Source organism: Diorhabda carinulata, chromosome X (assembly GCF_026250575.1).
Source record: "Diorhabda carinulata isolate Delta chromosome X, icDioCari1.1, whole genome shotgun sequence".
Lineage (NCBI taxonomy): Eukaryota > Metazoa > Arthropoda > Insecta > Coleoptera > Chrysomelidae > Diorhabda > Diorhabda carinulata.
The window spans coordinates 17,805,042-17,832,854 of NC_079472.1; the positions used below are offsets into that span (position 1 = coordinate 17,805,042).

The 27,813-nt window shown below is 32.2% G+C and overlaps 1 protein-coding gene across 1 annotated transcript in view; it reads left to right on the forward strand.

Moving 5' to 3' along the window:
- LOC130900700 (uncharacterized) overlaps positions 1 to 27,813 on the forward strand; it is a 254,210-nt gene that overhangs the window by 88,408 nt on the left and 137,989 nt on the right. Inside the window, 3 exon segments of the mRNA XM_057811483.1 lie at positions 7,870 to 8,068; positions 21,166 to 21,279; positions 21,507 to 21,623. Of these exon segments, the coding sequence (XP_057667466.1) occupies positions 7,870 to 8,068; positions 21,166 to 21,279; positions 21,507 to 21,623 (430 nt within the window).

Below are 27,813 nucleotides of genomic sequence, written 5' to 3' on the forward strand. Positions count from 1 at the left end.
GCCAACACTAAATTTTGCGAATCCTACTGGAAATCAGTACGACACTCATTTGCGTATCGAATTGATGATTTGTGGTATACATACTAAAAAGAAAGAAGAAATTTCTGACGAATCTAATCATGTTAATCAGATTTTTAATCGAATTATTGCACTGTCGTCAGTCTTTGACAAATGAAGTTCAAATTAAAGCAGTACACAGAGTAAACGCGAATATGACGCTGGATTGCTAGTAAACATAACCTTAAAAATATATAAAGAAATTTGAACAGCTATCAATTAGACATATCTAAAGTTATTTTGAAATAAACTAAATCGGGGTTTATATCATCAACTTTTGAACTTATTGAACAGAGACTAAACAAAACATTCAATAAGAAAACTCGATTGTCGATTAGATCAGGAAGTATGATCAGTTTTATCATGGAATTTTCAAATGGGAAAATGATTCTCTATCTTCTGTCATTTTATTTTAACTTCTTGTATCTTTTGCCATATAAACACTCATGTGCACGTATTAATTCTAAGAGCCTTCCACTCAGAGAAGTCATTTGTCAGGGTATCTGCACATACAATCTACACCAAAAAAGTGAGGTTATGTTTTTGACGTTTAGTGATGTTCAGTACGTGAAAAAGTAGAAAGTTGACATTTATGAACGCCTAGAGCACGTCATGCTCGCGTTCATTCTAGTGTTTTCTAGTGTAGTTTGTAGTTGCATATTATAAACTACACTCAAAATGTATGGGTTTTAATATTGACTGTTCCGATAAGTCTCCTCTCTTCAATGAGTTCAAAAGTTCATCATAAAAGCCCCGAATCAATATTCTATTTTCTAAAAATTCGTCTGGATCAATTCCTTTCATTTCAAGATATGTTGTAGTAAAGTAACTGAAGATATTTCTATTCAAATTGAGGGGTCTCACCGACAAACGCCGTGGCAAATGTCGCTTTGTAAATATTTGAATACACATTTCATACAGTAAATATATTAAACATTATAAATAATTGAAAATTGTCCATGAGCGAACAAATTTTGTCCCCTTTACATACATGCACTTTTAAGGTTATGTTTACTAACGAACCAGCGTCATATTCACGTTCATTCTGTGTACCGCTTAAATCAGATTGTTCAAAAAGTCAGTTACAAACATAAAAAGTCACAGGAGGAACTAATAAAAGCGTGTTAAAACAGATCATCCACATTTCCAACCCCCTATGGGTGATGAGTAACAGAAACCGTCTGTAAATCATTGTACGTTAATTATTATAAACTGATAAAATATGAATAAATTGATATTTTTTTCGAAAGAATCTTTTCTTATTTATTTTATCTTCACATTAATGCAAGAAGCAATTAATTTAGTTGAATAAAATGTATATTAAACATGGATGCGATAAGTATAAGGATCAAACTAATTTAGAATCGAAAACGACGAGAAATGATTCGATATTTCACCATAGCAGAAATTGGTTCATTAAAATTTATTAAGAATTTAGTTTAATTAGATAAATATCCAGATGTTTCTATCGATATAGCTATTAACAAATGGAGAAACTAATCTTTAATTCATTACAAGATAACAAATAATTTTTAGTGATTTCGATTATGAAATCTACAGAATTTCCGATCTAACATAGCTTGAGGAAAATACTTTGACAGTCAAAGAAACTAAAATAGAAATAAAGGAATATCTTTCAATAAAATTGAGAATCGACAAGTGGTTAAAACCACTCATTTTCACTTTGGTTTCGAGCACATGATGAGGAAAATTTATTCTACTACAAAGAGAACAAGCTCTGCAAGTTTATAGTAGAAAGCTGCAGGGATTTAGAGAAGTACGAGCAGTGTGACTTTCAGAAGGAAACAAATGTGATGAACAGAGGAAACAGTACAGAGGTACAGTCGCGATAAATACTGAACTTAATTTTGAAGAGGTTTATCTTCGTTCAATCATTATTGAAATGAATGTATTTAAATCCGGAAATAGAAGCTAAGTTGGATGCTAGCAATAAATTATCAAATTGTCTTCTGTACCATCAAGTTAAAACTATAATTATATAAAATAATGATTTTCTCTTATTACTTTTCACTTCTTAGACGTAGAGGTAGATCGAAACGTCGAAATTTTACATGCTGTTTTAGACTGATTTTCATTGAAAAGACAAATAATCACGTAAAACAGATATTTAGATTTATTTTCTATCTATTATGGATTGGTCTCAAATTCGGGAAAAATATATGTTTATAAGAAAAATTAGTTTATAGATAAGTAAGCTCCACAAAGCAAAAGACATAATGTCTATTTTATATAAAAAATGAACGAAAACAGTGGCTGGAATGAATGAAGAAATAGCATCAAAGAAGATCTATAAGAAATTAGTAAAAAGAAAAAAGAAGAATCGAACTCTCCAGTAAAATTTATTTAGAATAAGTGAAAGACAAAGTGAGACACGATAAGTTGATGGACTGCTTTTACAGGAAGGGTCAAGACGAGAATCACACGGACGCTTTAAGTTACCAAACTGCAGTGGTGAGTGCTGAGACCGGCAACACAGAACCATAAAGAATCAAAAAAGTTTTTGCCAGAGATCAATGGAAAAATTTTTAATAATATAAGGTACGCTGATGAAACGGTCTTAATTACAGACAGTGAACAGGATCTCCAAGCACTCTTAGATCGCATAAAAATTATAGTAGAAGATTATAGCCTTAACATCAACATCAAAAAGACCAAAACCACGATTGTCTCCTAAAGATCCAACAATCCTCCCATGTCTACGTAAATGGTGGCATCAACGAAAATACCGAGAAATTTGAAAATCTGGGGTGTTGGATAATAAAAGATATAGACCCGGATATAGAAATAAGATCACGCATCGAGCAAGCAACAAATGTCTTTCGAAAAATGAGAAAATTGTTTACATCCCGAGCACCCGACCTTAAAATTCGGTACCGGATGGTGAAATGCTTGAAAGAAGGCTTGGACCTTTAAGGTGAACTCACTAAGGCGCTTAGACAGTTTCGAAATGTGGATCTTTCGGAAGATGCTGAGAATTCCCTGGACCGCTCATATCAGTAACAGAGAAAAACCGACAGGGAATTAATAAGAACTCGAAAAACCTCGTATCTGGGACACATATATAGAAATTACAAATACAGGCTTTTGCAACTTCTAATCGAAGGAAAAATCGAGGGAAAATGTAGTCCTGGCAGACGATAGGTTTCATTGCTGAAGAATATTCGCGAGTAGACGTTCAGACGCTGATAAGAAAGGCCAAATAAGGAGACCAAGATCAAGACCAAGAAAGAATGAGAAGATTCAAATAGAAAACAATATAGTGTTTTTAAAACTACAAAAATGATGATATTTTAATAATTTGAGGTTATGTTTGATTTATCATCTAATCACTAAACAACAACAAGAGCTTGACTACTATTTATTATTACTTGTACTGTTTCAACGTGATTTTTTTTTCATATTAATGATGATTTTGTTATTAATAGTTTTATATTTAATTTAAGTTCTAAAAGAAACAGTTATGTAATCATGCCGAGATTTATTGAGCGATTTGATTCAAACACACGCCGTTGATGATGGTACATGTTATTATTAATGATGATGAAGAAAAAACTGATTGTGATGAATTTTTTGGCAATAAATTATGTTGTTTTCTCTTATATATTTTGCATGATATCATCTTCGGAATAAAACTATTGTGTAGTGTGGCCCAGAGGTATAAGTTCATCAATAGATTATGTGAAACTAGTTAATAAATTCATTTTCTAATATAAATTAGTTTTCCTAATGGCAGACACTTTCTATAACATCGTTCCAAGGATTTTACAGCAGATGTTATATAAACATATTTATTAACAAATATGCTTAAATATTCATATAAACAAATATTTTTAAATTGGAAATTATCATATATAACCATAAACAATTTTAATAATATGACCTAATCTGAAGTAAAGCTCATCAATATATCATAATTCTATCAGAGATTCTGGGTATAAGGACACAATTAATTCATGAATCAGATCCTCATAACTAAATTCTTGAAAAGAATTCAACTTTTTCTATAGGTACTAACAATTTAGAAACTTGGGTCACAAGAATATTTGCATTTCTCTAAATTAGATTTCGCGAAAGACAATATGCTAGAGAATCGATATATAAACTGGCAAGAGTTTAGAAGATTCCGTGACATTGATCATGACCTGAACTTTCCCCTTCAAACTGAACAAAACTTTGGTAAAACAATAAAATTCCACAATACGAAGCTCCGAAGGACAATGAGTAAGAAGTAAACTTTCTGTAGAACATATTCAAGATACATTCAAACCATATCCTCCATTGACATTTAAGATTATTTAGTCGTTTCTAAGATCACCCCACCAAATTCACCTATACTTATTAAAATAAAAATGAGCTTAAATCTAAACAAGAGTCCTAGTTATGAGTCAAACTCTGTGAAGGTAATTAGAGAACTCCAAGAAGAGGAAATAGACTATCTAACTCAGATAATAGCGTAGTCCATTGAGTACTATCCCATGACATGGAAAATATCCCATAACCTAGCAAAATCTCCTGGAGATGGAGATAACGAAAGCCTTTGATAAACTTTGATTCAAAAGTGTAAAATACAAACTATGTGTAATTATATATAATTATATTATATAAATTATATTAATTCATCTAAATGTACTTAATTTTAGGTCTCTTCCGTTTTAAAATTAGTTTTTTTTATAACTTTTGGAAGAAAGATAAAATGACTTTTTCTTGACTTTTCTTTAAGTCTTCATCAAAATATAGATGCATTAATATATCAAAAGGTCTAAGAAATTTAAATTGTATTACAGGCATTAACTTGTAAGATACCAAACTCAAAAATTATATGTAGGAGGCTTGCTTATAAAATAAGGTTCCCCAGGAATTTTCACAATGTCATGTTTATTCTTTATGTATGAGTCGTAGAAGTCTGCTGCCAGGCCGTGAAGATAGCTAAGAATCTCTTCATCCACATCTGTACGTCAGTCTTCAAATTCTCTTCATCATTTCCCAGATTTTGCCCTCTCATACAGCTTTCTCCATACACTTCACTTTCTTTGCACAAATGAATCGCCAGGAAGTTCCATCTTTCACGGTTACGATAAGGATGAACATTATAGACAGCTCGCCAAGGAGGGAATTGGCAGAAAAGGAGAAGAACTACACGTCAGCCTTGCAAAAGCCCGCTTAACAGCATTCCTAACATCCGCAGCTCTTAATTTATGGACAACTATCATAATTTATAAGATGGATTCGTTTTCTATGCAGATTTTCTCTTTTCGACAAACAATTTGATTATGGTTGAGCCTATACATAGATTCAATTCACCCAAGTTCAAAAAACTTCTTGATTTATACTATAAGTCGAAGATATTTAGGGTTTATTCTACAAAATCAGAATAGTCGAAGGTTGTAGAAGGATCTGTTGCAAATTCTATGCATTGAGGTTTTTCATACTTTTCTTCAAATAAAGGAACCAATCTTCTAATGGTGATGAATTTTTAAATGTGGTTTCGAAATTTCAAGATATCGTTCCTGGTAAGCCCGAATCTCTATAGCTGATCCTTGGAATTTGTTATTCTTAATTTGATTCCGTAGAACTTGTGATTTGTGTATCTAGTGGAGTATGGAATATTAAACTCTCAAGAAGCTTTAAAAGCATTTATGCGGCTAGATATTACATTCTTTTTAATCTGTTTATCAACAGCTCGCTTCTTATTCACTCTCTAGGCTCTGTAAGAGCGAAATTGTGTTATTTTCTAATAATTGCTTTATTAATAGATCGTGGTGATCATGCTTTGGATTCTCTTTATGTTAATACCTCTTAATGTTACTTCAGTAAATTTTGCACAATGAGCTCTGTGATCTATGTTGATCATATGTTTTAACCAAACTGAATTTTCAACCATCTCACTAGCAGACCCTGACATTGGCTGGTACATTCCATATCACTCATTCTTACCACGCGTATTTCCATATATTAAACTTTTGCGTGCTAATTAACCAAAATGTGCACTTTTGGACTCATAAGAATCAATTTTTGCTCATAACCTCAAATTAGTGAATTTTTTATGGATTTCATGATTGGTCAATAAGGATGTGGTTGGTTCGAATTAGTATCGAAGTAGTTAACCAGAAAATCGATCTCTATTAGCACGTATTTCGTTGCAAAAACTCAAATAATAATTACCCAAATTTCCGGATCTATTAGTTTCCAATGTCAACTCAAGGTTGTATCGTCATATATCAGCTAACAAATCATTTTAGATTAGTATCATCTTCTATTATTGTAATCTATCAAATTTGATGATATAATGGAACGTTTCTTCTACATCTATAATTGTCATTTAACGCCTGGTTTGTTCCATCCCAAGGTAAATACCGATTTATAACAATAAAAAAACGATGTCTGATTTGAGTATTAGATATAACTTACAGCTATTACTGGTAATAAAAGTTTAATTGACAGCATCCATTCAATTTTTTTTTTTAATTGAAATACTATAATTTTATTTTTGTTTCTAATTTCACGATACTTCAGTTGAGTGGTTGTAGATTTTTCAATAGATACGAGTCATTCCATTATACAGTGTCGAAAAAATCATTGTAATAATAAATTCCATAACGCGAAAATAAGATTCGTACAGTAATAACGAAAAGTACCCTCTATGGAGTCGCAATGTCCGAAATTTAATAATATCAAAATCATCTTAATAGTCCACCTCTTCATACAGTCCATAAGAACAAACACAGAGCCGAAAATACGACGTTAGGGGTAATTTATCTTTATACCAAGTTATACCCCTGAGGAGTTGTAGAGTCTCAAAGTAGGGCAGAAAATTTCGAAAAAAAATTAATTTCATTGCAGCCCTTTAGCTTAAAAATACTAAATTTGGTACACTGTAAGAAATTGTTGAAGACATTAAGTAATGGTTAAGCTCTTTGACTCATTTATTGTGGTGAGTCCATTTTTTTTCGTCCTGGGTATTACTCCACCATCCACGGATTCCCATTTTGTTCAGATCACTCATTACTTGACTCTCCCATTGGATTTGTCGTCTTTCTTTGGGCCGGTTTCCTATCGCTTTCCATTCTGTTATTTGTTTAACAACTTGACTATTATTTTTTATCCGTTTTATGTGTCCTAGCTATCGCTGCCATTTTATAAATCTAAAGATGGTCTCTTCATTTAAGATTTCTCTAATATCAGCGTTTATAAGGATTCTATATTGTCCGTCACTTAACTTTTTTGGCCCATATCTTCTTATTTTTCTTTCGAAGTTTTCCTTCATCAGCTTTTGTCAGATTCATCGTTTCTCCTCCATAAGTTACTTTTGGCCTTAGTACTGCTCCGTATGTACGGATAAGGATATTTTAGTACGTATTTCCATAGCATAAGAAGCCAGAATTTATAATACGCTCGGTAGCCTGCTTGGATCCTATGAGTAATTTCCTTTCCTTATACTTAGTTTTCCCTTCACTCAATTCTAGCCCCCTTTTATGAATTTATACATAAAATTTGAAAATGTACAAATCAGTTTTTGTAGCAATCAAATTATAATTTTTTACAACTAAGTGAAAAATTTTGCGAACAAGTAGATATGTTTTTGGTGTTATGGTTTCCCCCTCTGCTCCGAGTTGCTTCTTAGATATAACACCTTGTATATTCGCGATACTTCTATCAAATTCATGCATGAAACTAAAATCTGAAGATGTTTAGTTCGTCCAAGATTAAGTTGAGTAGATAATCTTGGAATGTTTTATCGATTTGCATCATCGACATCTTTGTATCTATTATCATTATTTTTGTTTGTTTCAGACTGCCCAATCCTTCGGTGGGATTGGATTCGGTATTAAACAAGAAGTTTTTTTTTTAAATCTCGAGGACGGATATTTCGGTTGTCAAGTTAACGAGTCGACGGACGTTTTACAGTTATTCGAATTATCAAAATTATGTGACGGAACGCCGAACTGCTATCTTGGTTCCGATGAGCTAACCAAAGAACTCAAATGTACAGGTAAGTGGAATTAACACAGTTATAATAAAAACGTTATTAGATAATTGGTGACCACTACATACTTGCTTACCTACACAGTATTCTGTTATTATAATGACAACTATAAAAACAACAATTCAACAAATAAGTGTCTAGATGGCACAAACACTTAACTAACATTTTATAGGAATATACATAGTGCACATTTTTTATATAAATAGAATATCCTCAAACATACAGAGTATATTTTAAGTACATAAGTCCCACCTCCCAGGTGTAGTGCTCTGGAGTTTCACACTTCGAGGGAATGTGGATTGAGATTTCATCTTCTGTATAAGAAAATCTGCACGCCGCATTATCTGCTAGGTCTTGCGTCTTCAGGTGTTTGTTGAGGCGACAGATTGAACTAAACACGTTTAATTGCATATATTTCTGCCTAAAAAATGCTTAGTGCGCTACCCAGGCTTTCAGAGTGTTTGGTTCTGCACCCGTACACTCCTATTCCAATTTCGTCTGCTGTTTTTGATCCGTATAAATGCCATTTAATGGCATTTCTGTTCATTTCTGGTATGGTGTTTTCATCACACTTGCTTTAACGTTTTATTATTGAAGTGAGGTTTTTTTTTGAAGCTAAACTTTTTCGATACAATATCCTAAGGCATGTCTCAGGGTTGGTTATTATTTAGGGACTGGTTTTCTTCAATGATTCCGTCCCTAAACATTCTAAGTGATGTTTTCTCCGCCATGCTTTCCAGTACTATGCGGAGATGTGGAGAATTTAGAATCATTTCTAGTGCAGCTGTGTGGGCAAGATTTCATGGCCCCAGTTGCACATAAGCAAGGCAGTCTTTTGTACCTATTAGAGATTGTTCCTCATGTTATTAAGACGTTTATTTTTGCTTTTTTTCATGTTGTCGTTTTTTTCTCAGGTATATTACCTATTGCTTTGTCCCATGTCGCTTTAGGCCTCCCTATTTTTCTGTTTTTACCTACTTTTGCTTCCCACATTCTCTTCACTAGTGTTTGTAAATGATCCCACCAACTCGGCTGTCTTTCTACAATGAATTTCCATAAGTGACATAATTTCCACATCTTTTGGTCGATAAATTGCTTTATAAACTTTTAGTTTGTACTTCTCGAGACTTTTATTTATTAGGCAGTTGTTTATGTTGTAATAGGCGTTTTTAATTCTTTTATTTCTGTTCTAAACGTTTTAATTCAATGTCGCTCTATTTCTAGGTTTATCATTTATTGTTTGAGTGCTATCACTGCAGTCTTCCCTACATTTATTCTTCAGTGTATTGTTCCAAATGTTAAAGTTTTCCTGTAAATCTTGGTTGCTTTATACAAAACACTATTTGCAGGTTTTTGTATCCATTGCACATTTTTGTTTAATTGGCTGAGCAGATATTTATTATATATTCTAGAAATATGTTGAAAAGTAATGAACTCAATTCCCCAGCTTATCTTACATCTTCTGTGATTAGGAAAGCTTCAGAAATTAGGTTTATACTAATAACATGGTCTTTTATATAAGCTCATGAATGCTTTTCGGAAGTCGACATCCATTTTTATTCTTTCCAAACTTTCCCATATTTTGATCTTTGCTTTCTCCACATTGCGCATCATTTAGTGTATTTTTTTCGGTCTCAGTTTATTATCTGAGATTAGTACACAGTAATTTTATTCTTCTCTAGTTGTTACATTGTTTGTTATCTCCTGACTTATATATAATAACAATGCTATCTCCCAGTCTCTTGGGAACTGCGCCGTGTTCCAAGCTATGTTACATATTTTTGTAAATAAGTCTTTACCACTCTCTTCCATAGCTTTCAACATTTCAATTGTCATTTTGTCACATCCTGTCGCTTTTCCATTTCTTCTTTCGTTATCTTTTCTTTGATTATATCGTGGCCATCTTTTTTTAATCATTCCATTGTTAGTCGAATTTTTCAAGGAAAAATTAGACTATTACGGTAGGCATGACTAGAAGAAAAATGGGGGGCACATCATTTTTCCCATATTTTGAGACCTCCTGAATATATATATATATATATATATATATATATATATATATATATATGTGTATATATATATATATATATATATATATATATATATATATATCTGTTTAAGCTACAATTCTTATTTTCGTCTCTCGAGCAATTGCCATGGGTCCGATTTGGTTCAAAATTAGCATACATGGCTTTTTTGGCGGCGGATTGATGTTATTAGAGTTTGGTTGAAAACAAATGAATATTTCGAGGGGTCGCAGTGCAACAAAAGTGGTTTCTTACCTTTGCTCACCTCTGCAGGTCTAACGAAAAGCGACTGAAAAATGAAATTTCACATGTAGGTTCAATTAGTTGCGATATGATTTCCTGTCGAAACTTTCCAACTCCACCCCTCTCCATTTTATGGTCATTTTTGTTATATTTTCTTATTTTTTGGCCAGAAAAAGTTTAACTAGAGGGTTCGAACTTCGCATGAAAGTAGGGGTCTTTATCAAGTTCAAAGTTTTCTTCTTCAGTTCTTCTAGCACAAAACGCCCGAAATCATTTTGATCGTTGTATTTGTTGTACTGGACCGCCTCCTATTTAATGAATAATACGAGTATGATCGTTGCTAGGGTGATTTTTTTTACTTCCCATTTTCGAAATTTCTTGTCATTATGACATGACATTATGACATTATGAATTTTCATTCGAGAGAGAGAGAGTTAACTTGCGAAATGAAAAGTTATTGAGGAATAGCAAATTTTCCATATAAAGAAATAAGATTGAGAATTTATATCATTTGCAAGAAATCCATTTTATGGAAAGATTTGTTTGTGTATTAGTTAAATTCTTCATTCGACGAAAAATTCGACTTTCGTGATGGAGCTCCGCTGCTCACGGCTTTTTTTTCTTTATTTAGTTCATTATTATCCACTGTTGCATGAAGTATGATTACAATCTCTCCATTATTTTTGCTTATTCTGTAAAAATTCTACTATTTGCATCCTTTTTGCAAATTTCATCTTGTTTCTATCTTGAGGATTTAATTGTTTTGTGAAACAGTTTCTGGTTTCCCTTTCTTCAATTTTCGTTAAGACACAAAATATGGTGAAGATAACTCGTCAAGTTTATCTTATAAATCTCGTTGTTTTATTCAATGAATAAGATGAATAAGAATATTGGATTCTAACGTTTTTTGTTGTCAATATTCGTTTGCAAGTCTCGATCTGTCAAATATAACTACGCTGTCGTTATCAAATTAGCTTCGACAATATCTTGTGTATCACATCTAAAAGTGCGCTTCGAAATTGCTGAATAATGTAAGAACAATGAGATTGATGATATAATAGGAAATACTTTAATGTAATAATATTATGTACTCATCTATCACGTTGGATTCGCGCTTACCTTCCATTGTGAAATTCTATAAGGTCTAGGACTCTTGTCGACCATCGGATACGATGAAAAATATGCACGTTTAGACTCTTCGTGGTATTCGCGTTTTTAAAATAAATTATTAAGTCTGTTCGTCCTAACAATTACACCAAAAGTTAAAATAATCTCCATAAAGGATTGTTATTATAGCAACACCGTAATCCATCGAAATTCCAAACTATTTTTCTTTTTATACTAACATTATTTATATACTTGATGTATATACAAGTTTTTTATGAATATTTAGCGCAGGAAATAGACTAAACATGAAATTAGTAAGCTACATTATCGAAACATGGAAACAATTGAATTAATGAATAAAAATACCTCAATAAAACAATTTAGTTCATTAAATGGAGCTTTTTTTACGTCTCTCTGTATTCTTTTTTATCACCTAAATCCATTATCCTCCCTGTTCCATCTTTTCCACATACCTTTCCTTAATTCTCATACTTTACTTATTAATGGTTCTTGAGCTTCTCTACACAATGTTTCTTCCGCTGGTATTTTTATGCGTAGTCTATTCATATTTCTTCCTGCTTTAAATTGCTTTCTTTCAGATTCTCTCCAATGTTTTATCTTCAACTCCACGTATTTCTGTCAACTGCTCCATCAAATGGTTTTCTTTTTCTTGTCTCATATCTTTTTTGACTTACCTTTCATTATACACATAAATAACTACTTGTGCTTTTGTTTTGTCATATTTTTATATTTTCATTCCATCAACTTTGCTCTTTAGATAACATATATAAATTCTCTATTCTCATATCTTCTCTACGTCCATCTTTTTTCTAAAATTCTTCTTTTCCTACTGTACTCATATTTATAGCTCATTCAGCCACTATTAGTCTATGTTTTGGCCATATTTCTACTCCTATTTTGGTTAGTGTGTGTACTAAATAGTTTTATGAGGCAACACTAATGTGAATATGTCAAATCTGATATTGACATAATATAATTTGACATTTTTAATGGTAAACGTACTTAGTTGTCATTTATCTTAGTCGGAAAATAGAATTGAATCGCGAGTATTTTGGTACGATGATTTCCTGTAGTTTCCACAAGAATGAAACCAAGCTAATAACGATGAACTCGATTCGACTTTTGGTGATGAGACACCATCTGTGTTTCGCTGGTTTTACGAATTCAATCATGGTCGCACTTCACCACAGGATGAATTTAGTGAAGTCGTCCAAAATCGTAAACTGATATTGCAAGATCGTCATTTGGCATACCGTGAGATTGAGGCATACTTGGGCATCAGTTTCACTCGCATACATTCAATACTGCGTGAAAATTTGGTTGCCAAATAGATTGGATCTAGGGATCTTTAAAAATGAGTCCGAATCTCAACAACAATCGACTGTATGGGTCTTTCCAGACGAGCCAAATTCAAAGTCAATTCTTCACCACAAAAATTCGAGCTCTCAGATATAGGTTCAAACAAACACGTTTTTGAACAGTTGAAACATCGAACTAATGGGTAATCGTCTGTACAGTCCTTGGTTTGCAAGATCAACGTTTTTCTACCTACCTGAAGAAGAGGTTGGTGCGTTCAAATCACATTTTATGGAGGTACCTCAATCGAAATGGTTTTGATAAACAATAAATCCAGATCCAATTATAAAAATTTGTTTTTAATTGTTTATCTCAAAACTTAAGCTAACTGATTGAGATAATATAACTGACTAATTTATTTTTTAGTTTGTTAGACACTCGCTCATGTCTTGAGAAACTTTCATAGAACGTTGAGGAAAATCTAAATTATTCTCGAAATTGCTGCTCAATTTTTTTAAAATATATTTTATTTTATTTATTATTTTAAAACTATTTTATATACAAATCAACAAGATCTTAAGACATTTAGTAAAACTGGTTCTGGTTGGTTGGAAAACGATGGAAATTAATGAAAATAGTTGTACATAAGAGAGAAAAAGCATCTTATACTGTAAATAAATGAAGAATGAACTATTAGTTGGATTCAATTAAAGGTGATCCAGTAAGACAGCTTGCAATGTAGTTTTTATTACTCCGTCCGGCACAAAATTGCATCGCTACCCGGTAATTTTCAACGTAACAGTTAGTTGCATGCAGCAAATAGCAACAGACAAAGAAATCAGGGTTGAGATAGGTCGGGATTCTTTGTATAAAAACACTATCGAAGCAGTGGCGCGTCTAGATTTAATTGTGCCCCCCAAATACTATTTTTATTATTTTCACAAAAGTCAAAAAAAGTACAGAGTATCGAAATTATATGAAATTATATACAGTTAATGTAAAGTTAAAGGTATAGAATTTTCTAATCTAATCTAAAAAAAGCCTCCACTTAATATATGAGATAGAAAAGACTTTACCTGACACTAACAGGGTCGGATTATGTATAAGTTCATTTCTAGCTATGTAATAGTATGTATTATAATATTCGATAGTCTCTTATGAAATATCTACCAAACAGCGTAAATGTTTGCTCGTTAAGACTAAAATTTTTACTTGAAGTTAAAAGAGGGAGGCGACTGACAATATTTTTCATCGAAAGAGACTTCACCTTTAACGAACATCTCTAAATGTACAATTTGGAAAGTAATTAATTCGATAGCTCCTAATAGAACACAAAAAGGCAATGATGTACCAAAGTGAATTAATTTCTTTCAAGAAAACCCAATTCGCCGCAATCATTATGAAATGTATTAATTAATTGTTCTACTACAACTTTGTGGAGTTGTCGTTTGGGGTTTTTATTCAAAAGAATAGACAAAATGCAAGTTTTAATGAAGTCACATCGCTTACAAAACCTCCGTTTAATAAAGATAAAAGTCAGTCAGAAGAAGGATGTCTAACTAAATGTCTTTGTTTAGCAACCAAGAATTAGATGGTAGTTTTCAACGATTGGTTTCAAAATAAATTGATTCCAAATATATCACCAAATAGATATATGCTGATGGATAATACATTTTTGTTGAGTTGATGAAAAATGTAACCTCTGAAAAATGGAGAAACTGTATTCGATACGTGAAAACATTTTATATAGGTTTCGGTTGTAAAGGTACTTTTCTAGATTATGGAATATTATGCGACGAAAATGTGTTCAATATCGAAAAAAAACTTCCTAAATAAGAAATTTGAAGTCGCGCTTTAATTAATACTAATACAAAAATTGCTACAATGATATCTTCTTAACAACACCGGGTGTTATTATCAAAACATTAGTATCCAGAACTTTTTTAAGTCAGAAGTTGAAACATCTTTGATTCTACTTCTTTAGTCGACGAAATTTTTGAATTAGTCGTGAAGAAGCAATCATGGTAATTTAATCTGAAGCGCAGTAATTTTTTTGTGTGCCCAAATAGTTGATTTATGTCCGCACAGTAGCGATAACGATGTATCGTTGATATCAATCGATGAATTAGATGAATCTACAGGCGCAGTTACAGTTTATCATTTTAAAAGCAGAAAAAAAACTTTCATTATCTTTTTCGATCGTCGTATCGATAAATATAAGTTTGGATAATTATTTAATTTATGTTGCACACGCCTGAAATTGTTGAAATTTTGGTATATTGTGGAGAAAATTATGCCGAATAATTTAATATATATAGAGCGGAAATTATTCTTTTACATACTTTTTCGAGGTTGAAAATTTAGGAAGGTTAGGTTAGGTTAAGTTAGGTTAAGTTGGGTTAGATTAGGTTAGGTTAGGTTAGGCTCATACTAAAAATAATGAGCGATGATATACCTCTTTATGGAAGAACTAGTTATCTTCAGTATTCTGGGGAATTTCTATTTAATAGACATTATTCATATTTAAATAGAATTGAAGCATTTATTGAGGAAATGTCACGAATGTATCCAATAGAAAATGATGATTATTTGTACGTGTAAATAACATACTAAATTTTCAAAGAAATCGAGCTTATGCAACCTAAACTAAATAATTACCTAAGTTTGTTTGGTACTAAGGTCAACAAAAACAATAATTATTCTTCTCATTTCTTTTTACACGTTCAACTGCCTTTTTCATAATAATGTATATCCCAGTTTTGTCATTTTTAACACGCCTTTGGCTTCTGATATTTTTAATGATAGCTTTTACAATATAACAGGTTTCAAAACGGCCTTATGGGATTTTTTTCAACCGTAATTAAAATGTTTATTTGCATGAAATCTGACGCAGGAATCTTAAAACGATACTTGTGGTCGGATGTTCAGTATGTTTTTTTATGAAACAGGTTTTCCTCAATTATATCAGATCGATTACAAACAGTGAATATCAAGAGTTCTAAAAATAAGAATGATTGTTACTAATATCTCTATTATAATTGGATTTAATTGAGTTTTTCTACCATTTTCACACTATATTTAATATCTATTTCTTCTTAACTATCCTTTCTACACAAATATATCTTCAGTAAGCTTTCCTTTTCGTTAAATTCTAAACTTCAAGCTTAGAATTATCTTAGACATCAAATCCCGACTTATTTAGATAATGGTATGATGATGGTTCCTACGGCTAAATGGGGAGTGTGTCTGCTAGATACTGGTGGGGCTACAAGTAATCTCGATTTTATTCACAAGCATATCAATTCCCTCTCTTCAGCTCTTTTCTCTTTTGTGGTGTTCATTTGAGGACTTGTTTCGATTTTCTGTAAATGACTATAACAGATTATTCGATTGGGTTTGATGTCATCGATTAAATTGTCTCCTGACCTATCATCTCCCTCATTGTGTCATTTCTTATTCTGTTTCTCCTAATTTGCCTGCTACTCTTCTCTAGAAACCAATTTCGATCGTCAATAGCATTCCTTCTTAAGACTAGATCTTCCACAAATGCTTTCAAAGATCGTGTTATATATTAGTGCTTCGATGGCTGTGGATAGTATTTGATAGCTTTTTTGCCTTGTATATTATGGAGACTTTCTATTCCCCTGGCGAATCCACTCATCTTTCTTATGGGTTTTTCTTTTCCTTAATATCGATTGGCTTTATATTTTGTTTTATCGATCTCACTATTTATTATTGAATATCTTTGGTATCTAATTCGTTTTTTTATGCTTTTTTTTATTTATTTCGTCTTTCCATCAGCACGAATTTTAATTTCGCTTAGTATCTTTCGAATGCTTCTTCTGTGTGCATGCTTCAATATCTTCATCTTCATATCTGATCTTCTGTACTTAGTTTTTTGTCTATGCGTTTTTTGTATTTCACACTGTCGTATTTTAAACTGTTCAAATTGTAACCTATTTGTTTTATGGTAACTTTTGTTTTTTATTTGTTCTTAAGCAAGATGGTTCTTTACATTCTGTCACATTGTGGTAGGAAATATATAGTGTTAGACACTCTGTACTATCGATATTCCACTTATCACATTTAAAATCCTCAAGGGAAAACTTCTAGACAATTTCCTGGTTTTGTTTTTTCGAAGCCCGACTCTTAACCTCCGTCAGGTTCACGTTTAACAATTCACGATTCAACAACAACTAAACAGCCAAACCAACAACAAATCATGGTTCACAAGCCAATAATTTATTAATTAAAACAACCACGCACTCACACAATTCATACCGGGAGAATATTTTCGATTTGCGGAAAATAAAAGTTATTCTCGTAAATGAGGATGGTGGTTTCCGTTTTAAAGATCCGAAAAAAATGTACAAGGTGGACTAAGGGACAATTATCGATTCTTAATACTGGGTTATTATCGAAAAAAGCGAATTGAAGTATTTGTGATAGGCTGAAAAGACTGTTGTGTCGAGCATCGAGTTAGTCTTCGTCTTGCAAATATTGAGCTAGACTTAACTCTCTCATCATCAAACTTTTTCACTGATTACTTCCTTTTATATCTACGATTATTAAGAATTTCTTCAAGATTTCAAAATTGAAATTAGTTGTTGATCCTCGCAAAAATAAACTTTGTTAATCAGCAGCTTCCTCTTTCTTCGATATCTGATTTCCTGTGAATTTACCTCAAGAAGAAAATGTCTAGTTGTTGTTCTTCCTAATATCCTGAAGTCAAATCTTGTTTTCTTTTAACAATTTTAACTTATTTCTCTTAGTAATGAACGAAAATTTCAAATAGTTCAATATACTGTGTGAATTGCAGGTATTTTCTTATAACAACTCAAGATACTAGCTGAAATGTATATTTGAGGTAAATTTTGAGGTGGTTACTCAACGTTTCACGTGCTCAGCATCTTTAGGAGCTTCAGGATAGGTCGAAAAATCACCGTCATCTTGATTTAACAACAAAGATACACTCGGAAACCGCCAAGTCTTGATGGCATCTATGTAACATCGTATTTGAGCTAGGTTGAATTCAGCATTTATTTGTGGTTTCACAGTTGTGTCGAATGCTTTGTTGAAGTTCTTATAATCTGAGTTTATCAGCTGGCCATTTCTAATAAACCTAGTCAGTACAGTAAGGCGATTTTTTAGGTTCCTCAGATTTTTGCAAGGTCATTTTTCAGCTAGAAATGAAGAATTTGGTAGCAACAAAAAACGTAAATAATACCCTCAAATAGGAATTCAAATTGTCACAGTTATGATATTTATCAATTTTATCTCCTTGTATAATCTTCTCCACGTATATACAAGTTTTTTGTTTAATTTTTTTTTTATTTATATACTGTTCTTGCCGGCTGCTGCGGCATTAAACAATCGAAAATAAAACAAATACTTTAAACTGAAAAAATGTGTTCTCATTGACCGGTCTGTGAATACTGAAATCTCAAAAGCAAAGGTATCCTAGCTCAATTATCTCGTTCTTTGAGTCAAGGTTATCTTCTTCTTTTTTTTTTAGAGACGAGTCGATAATCTGCAACAGTGGATGCCACTTAGTTCGTGGCCATGAATCATTCATAGCCATTTAAATGCCAAACTTTCGTTCCTTCAACATCTTTGATCTTTTTTTTATGTTCGTCCTTTTCTTGAACGTACTGGCGTATTCTATCCTTTTGTTAAAATGCATTGGTTAACTATTTTTTGCAGACGTTCGATTTAAAAATAGATATATAGACACATCTTCCAGTTCCAAGACATCTACGTATTTTATGTTCGTTAATTAACTCAATTTATTAGATTGTATAAAATTTTTATGTTGAGAACAAAAATTTTGTTAGTTGAAACTGCAGGTCCTTAAGCGATTACTATTAAAACTAAATGTCTCGTTGCGTCATAAATTGTTTCACCATTCCTTCACTAACTTGTTAAGCCAATATTTACCTTGATGATAAGCAAAAAAGCATACAATTCACCACATTGATCTGAATTTGAGTCTGTCTAGAGATGAATAAATACAAAATTTAGCTTAAAAGCTGCCTCAACGATTTCCAATTTCAAACAATACAAGATATTGTTCATATACGACAACTAATATAAGATTTTGTATCATTACCTACAAATATTAGGTTATATCTGTCAAGTTGCATCGATAGCTGTTTTATTTATATATTTCGAAGATAATCATCACAAGATTTTCAGTTATTAGCTGCAAGATTGTCCTTTTAGGTCAACCTACACATGCCACAATGACGTCAATCACAAAATCAATAAAATTATAAAAGATTTAAACAGAGGTTATAATTGGCTGCTGTTCAAAGTCAAGAAAAATGAGATTTTCAATCGTCAGCTGCAGTAATGTCTTTCTAAGCCAACTAATTCAAGATTTCAGGCCATTAGCTACAGTAATGTCGCTGAAAGACAATCACAACAAAAATTATAATGGCTGCTGTAATTTCCTGCAAGTTGAAACAAAAAAAAACTCAAGCAGCTCTTATTACATGACTTTTAGTTATTAGCTGTTGCGTAAAGTCAAGAAAAATGAGATTTTCAATCGTCAGCTGCAGTAATATCCTTCTGGACCAACAAGTGAAAGACGTTAGGTCATTAACTAAAGTGATTCCACTGAAGAACAAGCACAACGAGATTTTAAGTCAGTAACTACCGTAATCCATTTATTTGTTTAATTATTAACTACGATAGTGTCCTAGAGATAAAAAAATACTATATTCTTGGTGATAAGCTGCCGCAATGTCCGTCAAGGGCAACAGAAATAAAATATCGAGTCATTTGCTATTGTCATGTCTTTCAAGGTAATTTTTTGTTATGAGCAGCAACAATATTACCTTAGAACAAACAATACAAGCTACAGTAAAGACTCTGAAGGCTTTCAGGTCATTAGCTACAGTAACGTCTCAGGACAATTACAACAAAATTATAATGGCTGCTGTAAGTTTAAACAAAACGAGATTTAAGCAGCCGTAATGGCTTTTATTACAAGATTCTAGGTTATTCACTTTTGCTTAAGTTCAACCTAAATGAAATTTTTCATCAATAGCTGCAGAAATATCGTCCTTCAAAACTAATCAATTGAAGATTTTAGGTTAATAGCTACACTAATTCTCTTAAAGGCCAAACACAACGAGAAAATAGTTCAGCAGCTATCGTATATGGGTGATTCCATTATAACTGTGATATTCAATGTCCTGTATTGTTTTTTTGTACTAGTCATTAATTAATAATCAATTAATAAAAATTTTGTGTTAATTGAATAATTCTTAAGATATTTAAACATTATTTTTATACAATATAACTTGCCACTTAAAGAAAACTTATACTACATCACTTGAATGTCAGTACCGTGTCATGTCCATTCCTAGAATTTACCGATAAATTATTAATTTTTTTTGTCGTAACAAATGATTTAAACTAATTACCTTATAAATTCTAATGTTTATGATCAAACTGAGGAAAATTGATGCACTTGTTGTTTAATATCTTAAGTTACCATGTCAGTACCGTGTCATGTCCATTCCTAGAATTTACCGATAAATTATTAATTTTTTTTGTCGTAACAAATGATTTAAACTAATTACCTTATAAATTCTAATGTTTATGATCAAACTGAGGAAAATTGATGCACTTGTTGTTTAATATCTTAAGTTACCATGTCAGTACCGTGGATAAATGAGTCAGTACCGTGGAACTCAAAATCCGACATTTGTGTCTTGCTCGTGATACTTTGAAGTTGTAGTAAATTCCTCTTAGAGTTTTATTTTTACAGTAAAATAGATGAATAATATGCATAAAAAAGTTAGAAAAGTTAAATTTTAAAATCTTGAAATTTTGAATACAAAAAATCACAGTTAGAACGGAATCACCCATATACTTTCTCGTTCAATTATTATTTGTGATGGTATTTTAGAGATGAAGGTGATTAGGTGATAAGCTGCTGTAATGTCCTTCTAGGATAACAAAAACAATATATCGAGTCATGCGCTATTGTCATATCTTTCAAATTGATTTTTTGTTATGGTTAGCGACAATGTCCAATTAAATCAAATAATACAAGCTAAAGTAAAGCCTCTGCAGGCTATATACAAGATTTTAGGTCATTAGATCCTTCAATTTCCTTCGGGAAAAACGATATTCCAGTAGATGTGATGTTACATACCTGGTGCTGCTTGAGATCAACCAAATCAAGATTATAGATTATGAGCATGAAAGTCTTTTAAGATCCATAATTACCAATTATTTTTAGTCTTATTTCATGCAAAATTTGATAATTAGGATTGGAACGATCTACCATTCATATTGTAGTTTTGTTTTAATAGTTTAGAAGACGGAATTTTGTATTATGCTAGGTTTTATGAGTTTTAAAATGTTGATATTCAACACATTCTCTTTCTATTCTAGATAATTGCCGGAAAAACGATCACTGCCAAAAAGATGGCTGCCATAATGGTGCATGTTTGGATGGACAATGTTACTGCAACGACGGATTCGGAGGTTGCAGTTGCGAAGTTCCAGGTAAGCATTTCAATATTAAATTCGTAATTTCCACAATATTATTGATCAAGGAAGTGTAGATTGTTTTTCATATGCAATTTATAGACTTAAATAATGTAGGAAGATTCTTGAAATCAAGTAAAAGCTTCAATATCATTTTGGGAAAGAAATTAGCGTAGTCTAGATGACACAAATTCAACCCTATCTTTATTCAAATTTGAATCAATATATTTTTTTGCTTGTTTTAGACGAAAATGAATGTAAATACAGACCTTGTGACGTTTTTGCACACTGTACCAACAGTCTCGGAAGTTTCCACTGCACCTGCTTTCCAGGTTATCAAGGAAATGGTTTCCACTGCGAGGGTAAGTCAATAAATAATGATTTTTGAAACTTTCTCAATGGAATAATCTCTTTCCAACCCAGCTTCATTAAAATATGTCTCATCTATATTCTTATATAAAGTGTTACTGCCTTATAATATGGGAATATAAAGATTTATTACGGGACTTGATTGAAAATTGATTATGTAGATCTTCATTAAAGTTTAATTTCTTCTCAAAAGGAATAAACGGCTTTTCGGTCATTAGGTGACATTATTAAAAATGCCTGTCAGTAGCGGTAAAGTGAATTAAGCCTTTTGAAAGGACCTATCTCAACAACAATTTCGACTTAATTGCAGTAAATGTTAATGACCTTTTTTTCATATGAAAAAATGTAATAACGGTTTAATCAATATATAAAGAAGACATTAAATAGGACATGTACCAGAGTTTCATTCAAAACGGTATTATTTTAAAATTGAATGGAATAAATATCTTGTTTATTATAACTGTAATGGATATAGAAATAAAACAAATTATATAACATCTTTTATCCGCTATTCAAACATTTATTAATCTTATTTAAATAAAAAAAAATTAGTTAAGATTTGTTGATAAAAACACATCAGTATGCATACAGTTTGTCCCCTATACTAAAAAACAGTAAACTGTTAAGACGTATTGGAAATATCTCAAAAGAAATCGTTCTAACGCTATAGTACATGATTGGTGACTCTTTCTCAGGAAGTGGTGTACAGCGTCGGTAAATACGAGGATGGTTCCATAAGCACCCAACTAAGACAACATAAAAATTTTGGAAACAAATATATTCATTTTTTAACGTAATCTTTTTGGCTCCATATACTTTTCCCAGCGAATTTCAATGATTTTACAGAAAAGAAAATAATCCGAGTGGATTAAATCTGGTAAATGAGGTAGAAAATCAAGCTTTAATTAAATAATTTTAATCATTGCAATAACAGATGTGTGAGCTGGTGCATTGTCATGATAAAACAACATTTTTTGACCCACGTTTCTGTGAGATATTGCCAACTACTCGATGGAAACATCTTCACGACACTGTTTTTGTTGCATTGTGTGCAAACGCGGCACCCATTTTGCACATATCTTTCTCATGTCCAATTTTTCAGTTAATATGCGATATACCGCACTTTTTGAAATGACTACTATGTCTGTTATCTCGCGCACTTTCAATCGACGATCATCCAGTACCGCTTTGTGTATTTTCTTCATTATTTCTGGAATCGTCATCTCATTTGGTCGACCACTGCGATGCTGGTCTTTGTAGGTCGTACGACCTTGTTTACACATTGCTACCCAATATTTTACTGTTGAAAACAAAGAAGTAGCCTCACCCAGAGTTCATCGTTGGTTGGGCTAAAGCCTTTAAAATAAAAGTATTGTATCACATAACGATGGCCACTTTTTTCCGTGTCTACAAATTCACTGAAACTTTTACTATTGATGGCTATTGAACAAATACCAAACAACGTAGAGTCTTCAAACTTGAAACATATGCAGTATAGACTGTGTACTTCCTAATACTGTGGTATTTTTCAAGCAACTACCGCCATCTCTAGGTCAGGCTTGGTACTAGTAGGACTATCTTCGTTGTACCATGAAATTAGAGCTGACTACTCCACTTTTTGTTCTTGATGTTGGAACCCAGAATTTCCCATATTTTTCCTACGTTTTATAGAAATGCATTTTATTTTTCTACAATTTCGAACTTTGTATGGTTAACGTCGACCATAATTATGTCAATCTTCTTAAAATTCAAGCATAATATCTAATCGTCTTACCATGACCATGCTTTTCTATTTTGATAATTACTTGTAATTTAGGAGGCAGATTTGAAAATTTTTCGTGAAATGAGTGAAATAGTTTCTATATAACTTGAGACCGATTTGGCTAATTTTGGTCTTGAATTATTTGTGGAAGTTCATAAAACGTTTAAAATGTAAATAAATATAAAAATACTTGGAATTAAAAAGAGCCAACACCGTTATGAACCAGGATTCACTGGAATTGCCTGGATTACCACCTCGCAATGTCCAGTTAAAAGTAGGATCAGTTGTCATCATTCTGCATAACCTCAACTGTACAATGGAACAAAACTGGCTGTGAAAAAGGTGATGAATAACGTCGTTGTGGCCATAAAGGGAGGGTATAAAGGAGAAGATGTCTTGAACCCGCGTATACCAATGATTCCAACGGATTTACCATTCGATTTTAAACGTTTACAATTTCCGGTACGTCTGGCTTTCGCGATGACCATAAATAAATCGCAAGGCCAATCGTTGGAAGTTAGCGGAATCAACTTGGAGTGTTCCTGTTCCTTTAACTTATATCATAACTGTGTGTGTCTGTCTATATCAAATTGAAACTATATAAATATCCAGTATTTCAGGAAAACTCTGTTTTGTAAGCAAGTATAATTAATCGGAAATAATAATAAAACTTTGATGCCGAGCATTTTTTCTTATTTGTTTTAATAGAAAAAAGAATTCCTTGTTTTGTTTTAAGTTTATTTTATACAAAAGTCTTTTATTTATCGATTGAGGGAATACGAAGTCTGTCGGGTTAGCTAGTATCAAATAAATCGTTTTCAAGTGCTCAAACCTCGATAATTTCAAGATTGTGGTGTCACCTTTGTGTGAAAATTTTGAATATTTTTAAAACAAAAGTAAATCATTCACTTCAGTTGGAGTTCTTGCCAAAAATTGTCCACGTAATATAATTTAAAAGACATAACTGTTAATGTAAAAATACACGCAAATGAAACAAACGGATATGCTGTTCGCCTCAACCAAATTAAGATATAAAGGTAACGGTTAAACACAATGGACGGTATCAATTATAATGATAATATTGTTATGTCATATAAACCATTTAGAATGGTTGATGAGGCTCTTCATCATCAACATAAAAAGTTGCTATTCACTGAATCGATCGTTCGTATTCAAGTTGAGTCCATCGATTGTGTGGAACACCATACTTAGAACTTATACTTATTGTAAGTGCTAAAAGAGGAACAGAAGTGTTGGATTTTCATTGTTTGCCAGTAGATTTTCGTATTAACGTCACTTTTTAATTGTTATTTAAGATGAAAAGATTCTGACGTTGGGATATACATGAAAAAATTGGAAAGCTTCAATTTCCTTCTCTGTTTAAAAGAAATTACTTTCGAATAGTTTTCTATACGAAAGAAAAATTGTTTTCTTAATAATCCGGCAAAATGACCACATTATTCAAAGAGACAAACTTTTTATAATTAACTTCAGTCACTATATAATAAATATCTATATAAATATCCACATTTTTCTTCTTCTGTTAATAAATTACAAATCGAGTAGCTTTCTACAATCATTTTCTGACTAAACTAAAGAAAAAAATCCGAATGAAATGAAAACTCGAGGTAGAATTCAGGATATTACGGAATAACTACGAATTCAAGATGTAGTGAGATGGGTTAGAGAAAGTGAAGGAGGTTAGAAAGATCTTGCTAGAAAACAGATGAACAAAATGGAGAGAAAACCAGAAATGAAATACATGGAGATCAAAAGACAGACCTCTAAAAAAATAGTAAAAAAGATTGAACTCATTGTCTCAAGAAGGACCTATTATTATCTAACTTAGCTAGGGGAAAACAACAAATTTTGAAAGCCCCTGCAGTCTGCACTAATACGAGGATTGTTGTTAAATTTTGAAATAGACAAATAAAAAAATTAGAATTGGATGATCTTTCAAAGTATTCTCCTTTGGACTATCTGTACCGATTGAGGTACCTCCAAAACATGTGATTGGAACGCATCATCCGCTTCTTCAGGTGTAGAAAAATGACTACTGAATTCGATGTTTTGACTGTTCAAGAACGGTTTTAATTGAACTGATGTGCGAGAGCTCGAATTGTCCTGATGGAGAACACTTTTGAAAACAAATGCTTCTCTAACTTTCAGAATTGACGGTCTACGGCATGTCCAGTTTTTTCCTAAGAAACAAGCGACCATTTGCTTCGAAGTGCTTCGTATGCCAACAACTGTTGGATTTGGTTCGTCTTGAAAGACCCATAATAGTCTATTGTTGTTGAGATTCGCGTTCATATATACATATCCATGATTCGTTGCCTATCACGATCCCATAAAAGTATTTTGAAACACAGAATTACAGCATTTCTTTGAAGCAATGCAAGTGGAACTGATGTCTAAGTATGTCACAAACAACTAAAATAGCACTCACACGTTCTGAGTATGTTTACTTTAAAATTTGACATATTCACATCAGTGTTGTCATATCTACACATCTATCGTATTCTTTGTAGTCAGTAAGTTGTTTTGAAAGAGGGAGAGAGATTTCTAAATAGATACTCTTATGTAGATAAATAACATCGATATTTCTCTGCAGCAGTACCAAAGTGTATCCTTCAATAGTTTAATATGAAATCATTTGATGAATAGAAAGTTACTTTTTTGGCATACACAATTTCTGTTTTTAGAGAAGTTCTTCACTTTTAACGTGGAATACACAACTAAGTTTAGCGCCAAGTGTCATTTCCATAATATAATTCACCAATTTTTTAATGGTTTCCTTTTCCTCCTTATAGATTATTTCAATGGCCAAAAATGGCAATATCATTAGCAAAGTACTACAAAGTTCAAGTCTTGTATCTGTCATAAAGCAAATAGGGTTTTAGGACTACTACATTTCCTGAGAAAGATAGAAAAGGTTTAGTTAGGTTAGGTGCACTGTACACCGACGATTTACTACACTACCCAGTATTTATATCAATAAAATAATATGCTTTTTGTTAATTTATTTTGAAATATAGGTGAGAAACTGAAAGTGGTTATTTCTAAAAACAAATTAGTGGTAGAGAATGATCTATTTCATGTTTTAATACAACAGGCAGTAAAGAGATTGGTCTCTTTTTAATGGGATGTGTACTTGGCTGAATTATAATCATAACTCGATACTTTTTTAGTTGAATTTGTGGGTTTTACACAGAAAAGTGAGAGAATCGAAAAGCACTTATTAGATGGCCTTCATATATAGATTAAAATTTCGTATCCACCCTGTATTTTATACCTAGAGATATTTTCACGAACTTGGCAGCAAATAATCGTCCGTATCTTAGTCACGACCTTTCTAGTGGCATCCTTGATGTAGTTACTGGTGGCGCGTGCGTGGTCACGTTATGCAAAATAGCCCAGAAGAAGAATGTTAGATAACCTATTCTTATTGGAAACTCAAAATAAAAACATTCTCCTAATTTTCCTACTTATACGACTATCACTAGATCTGTTGAACGAAGAAGATAACATCTAAACGCATCAATAACAATATGGAATCGTTATTACTTAGATTTTCTGGTATAAAATGAAGACTGATAATTCGTAGGTTTGGCACACGTAGGTACTTACGATTATATTCATACAGAACTAGAGGGCGTACGTCGACTATTATTTTTGTCGTTACTCTAGCCTGACCAATTACCATTCAGCTGAAAAACAACTAACTGCCGCATTCCTATATTAATACGATTTACGATTACACACTTGATCGTTGTTACACTATTCTGATAAAATTCCACCAAAAATCAATCTTTTTTTTCTAATTTCTAACGAATAATTATATATAGTTTGCAATAATTGTGTATATTTTGAAAAAGCGTTGGCCGATGCTTAGTATTGAATACGTGAGATGTATTTCAAATTCTTACATTCGAACAATTAGACATTAAAACGGAATAATGAAGTTTAAAAACCAACGAATAACTAACTAACTATAACAGAAAGCGAATAAATCCGTGCATAGAAAATTAAACAAAAAGCATTTGTTTACCCCACGGCGACCATTTTTATATGGACATCAGCTGATTTTGACAAATCGGAAGATCCTGGAAGTTTACGTCGAATGGTTCTTTCTAATTTTAAAAAAGGCCTCACTCAATAACAAAGCATAGAATTGCTTCTTGTAGCCTTTGCTAATGACGCACCATCAAAATTTCGTCACGGTCGCGCGTCCATCAATCTAGAATGTCGGTTAAAACATTGTTGTTTGAAAAAGATATGTTCTAGATGGATTCCGTGTACCAACTTTCATAAAGCATCTCAAACAACTGGATATTTGAAGGAACAAACATCTAATTGATACGTTTATGTCCACTGTCAAACAAAAGAGGCGCGGATGGTGATTTTCATCATCTCAAGAA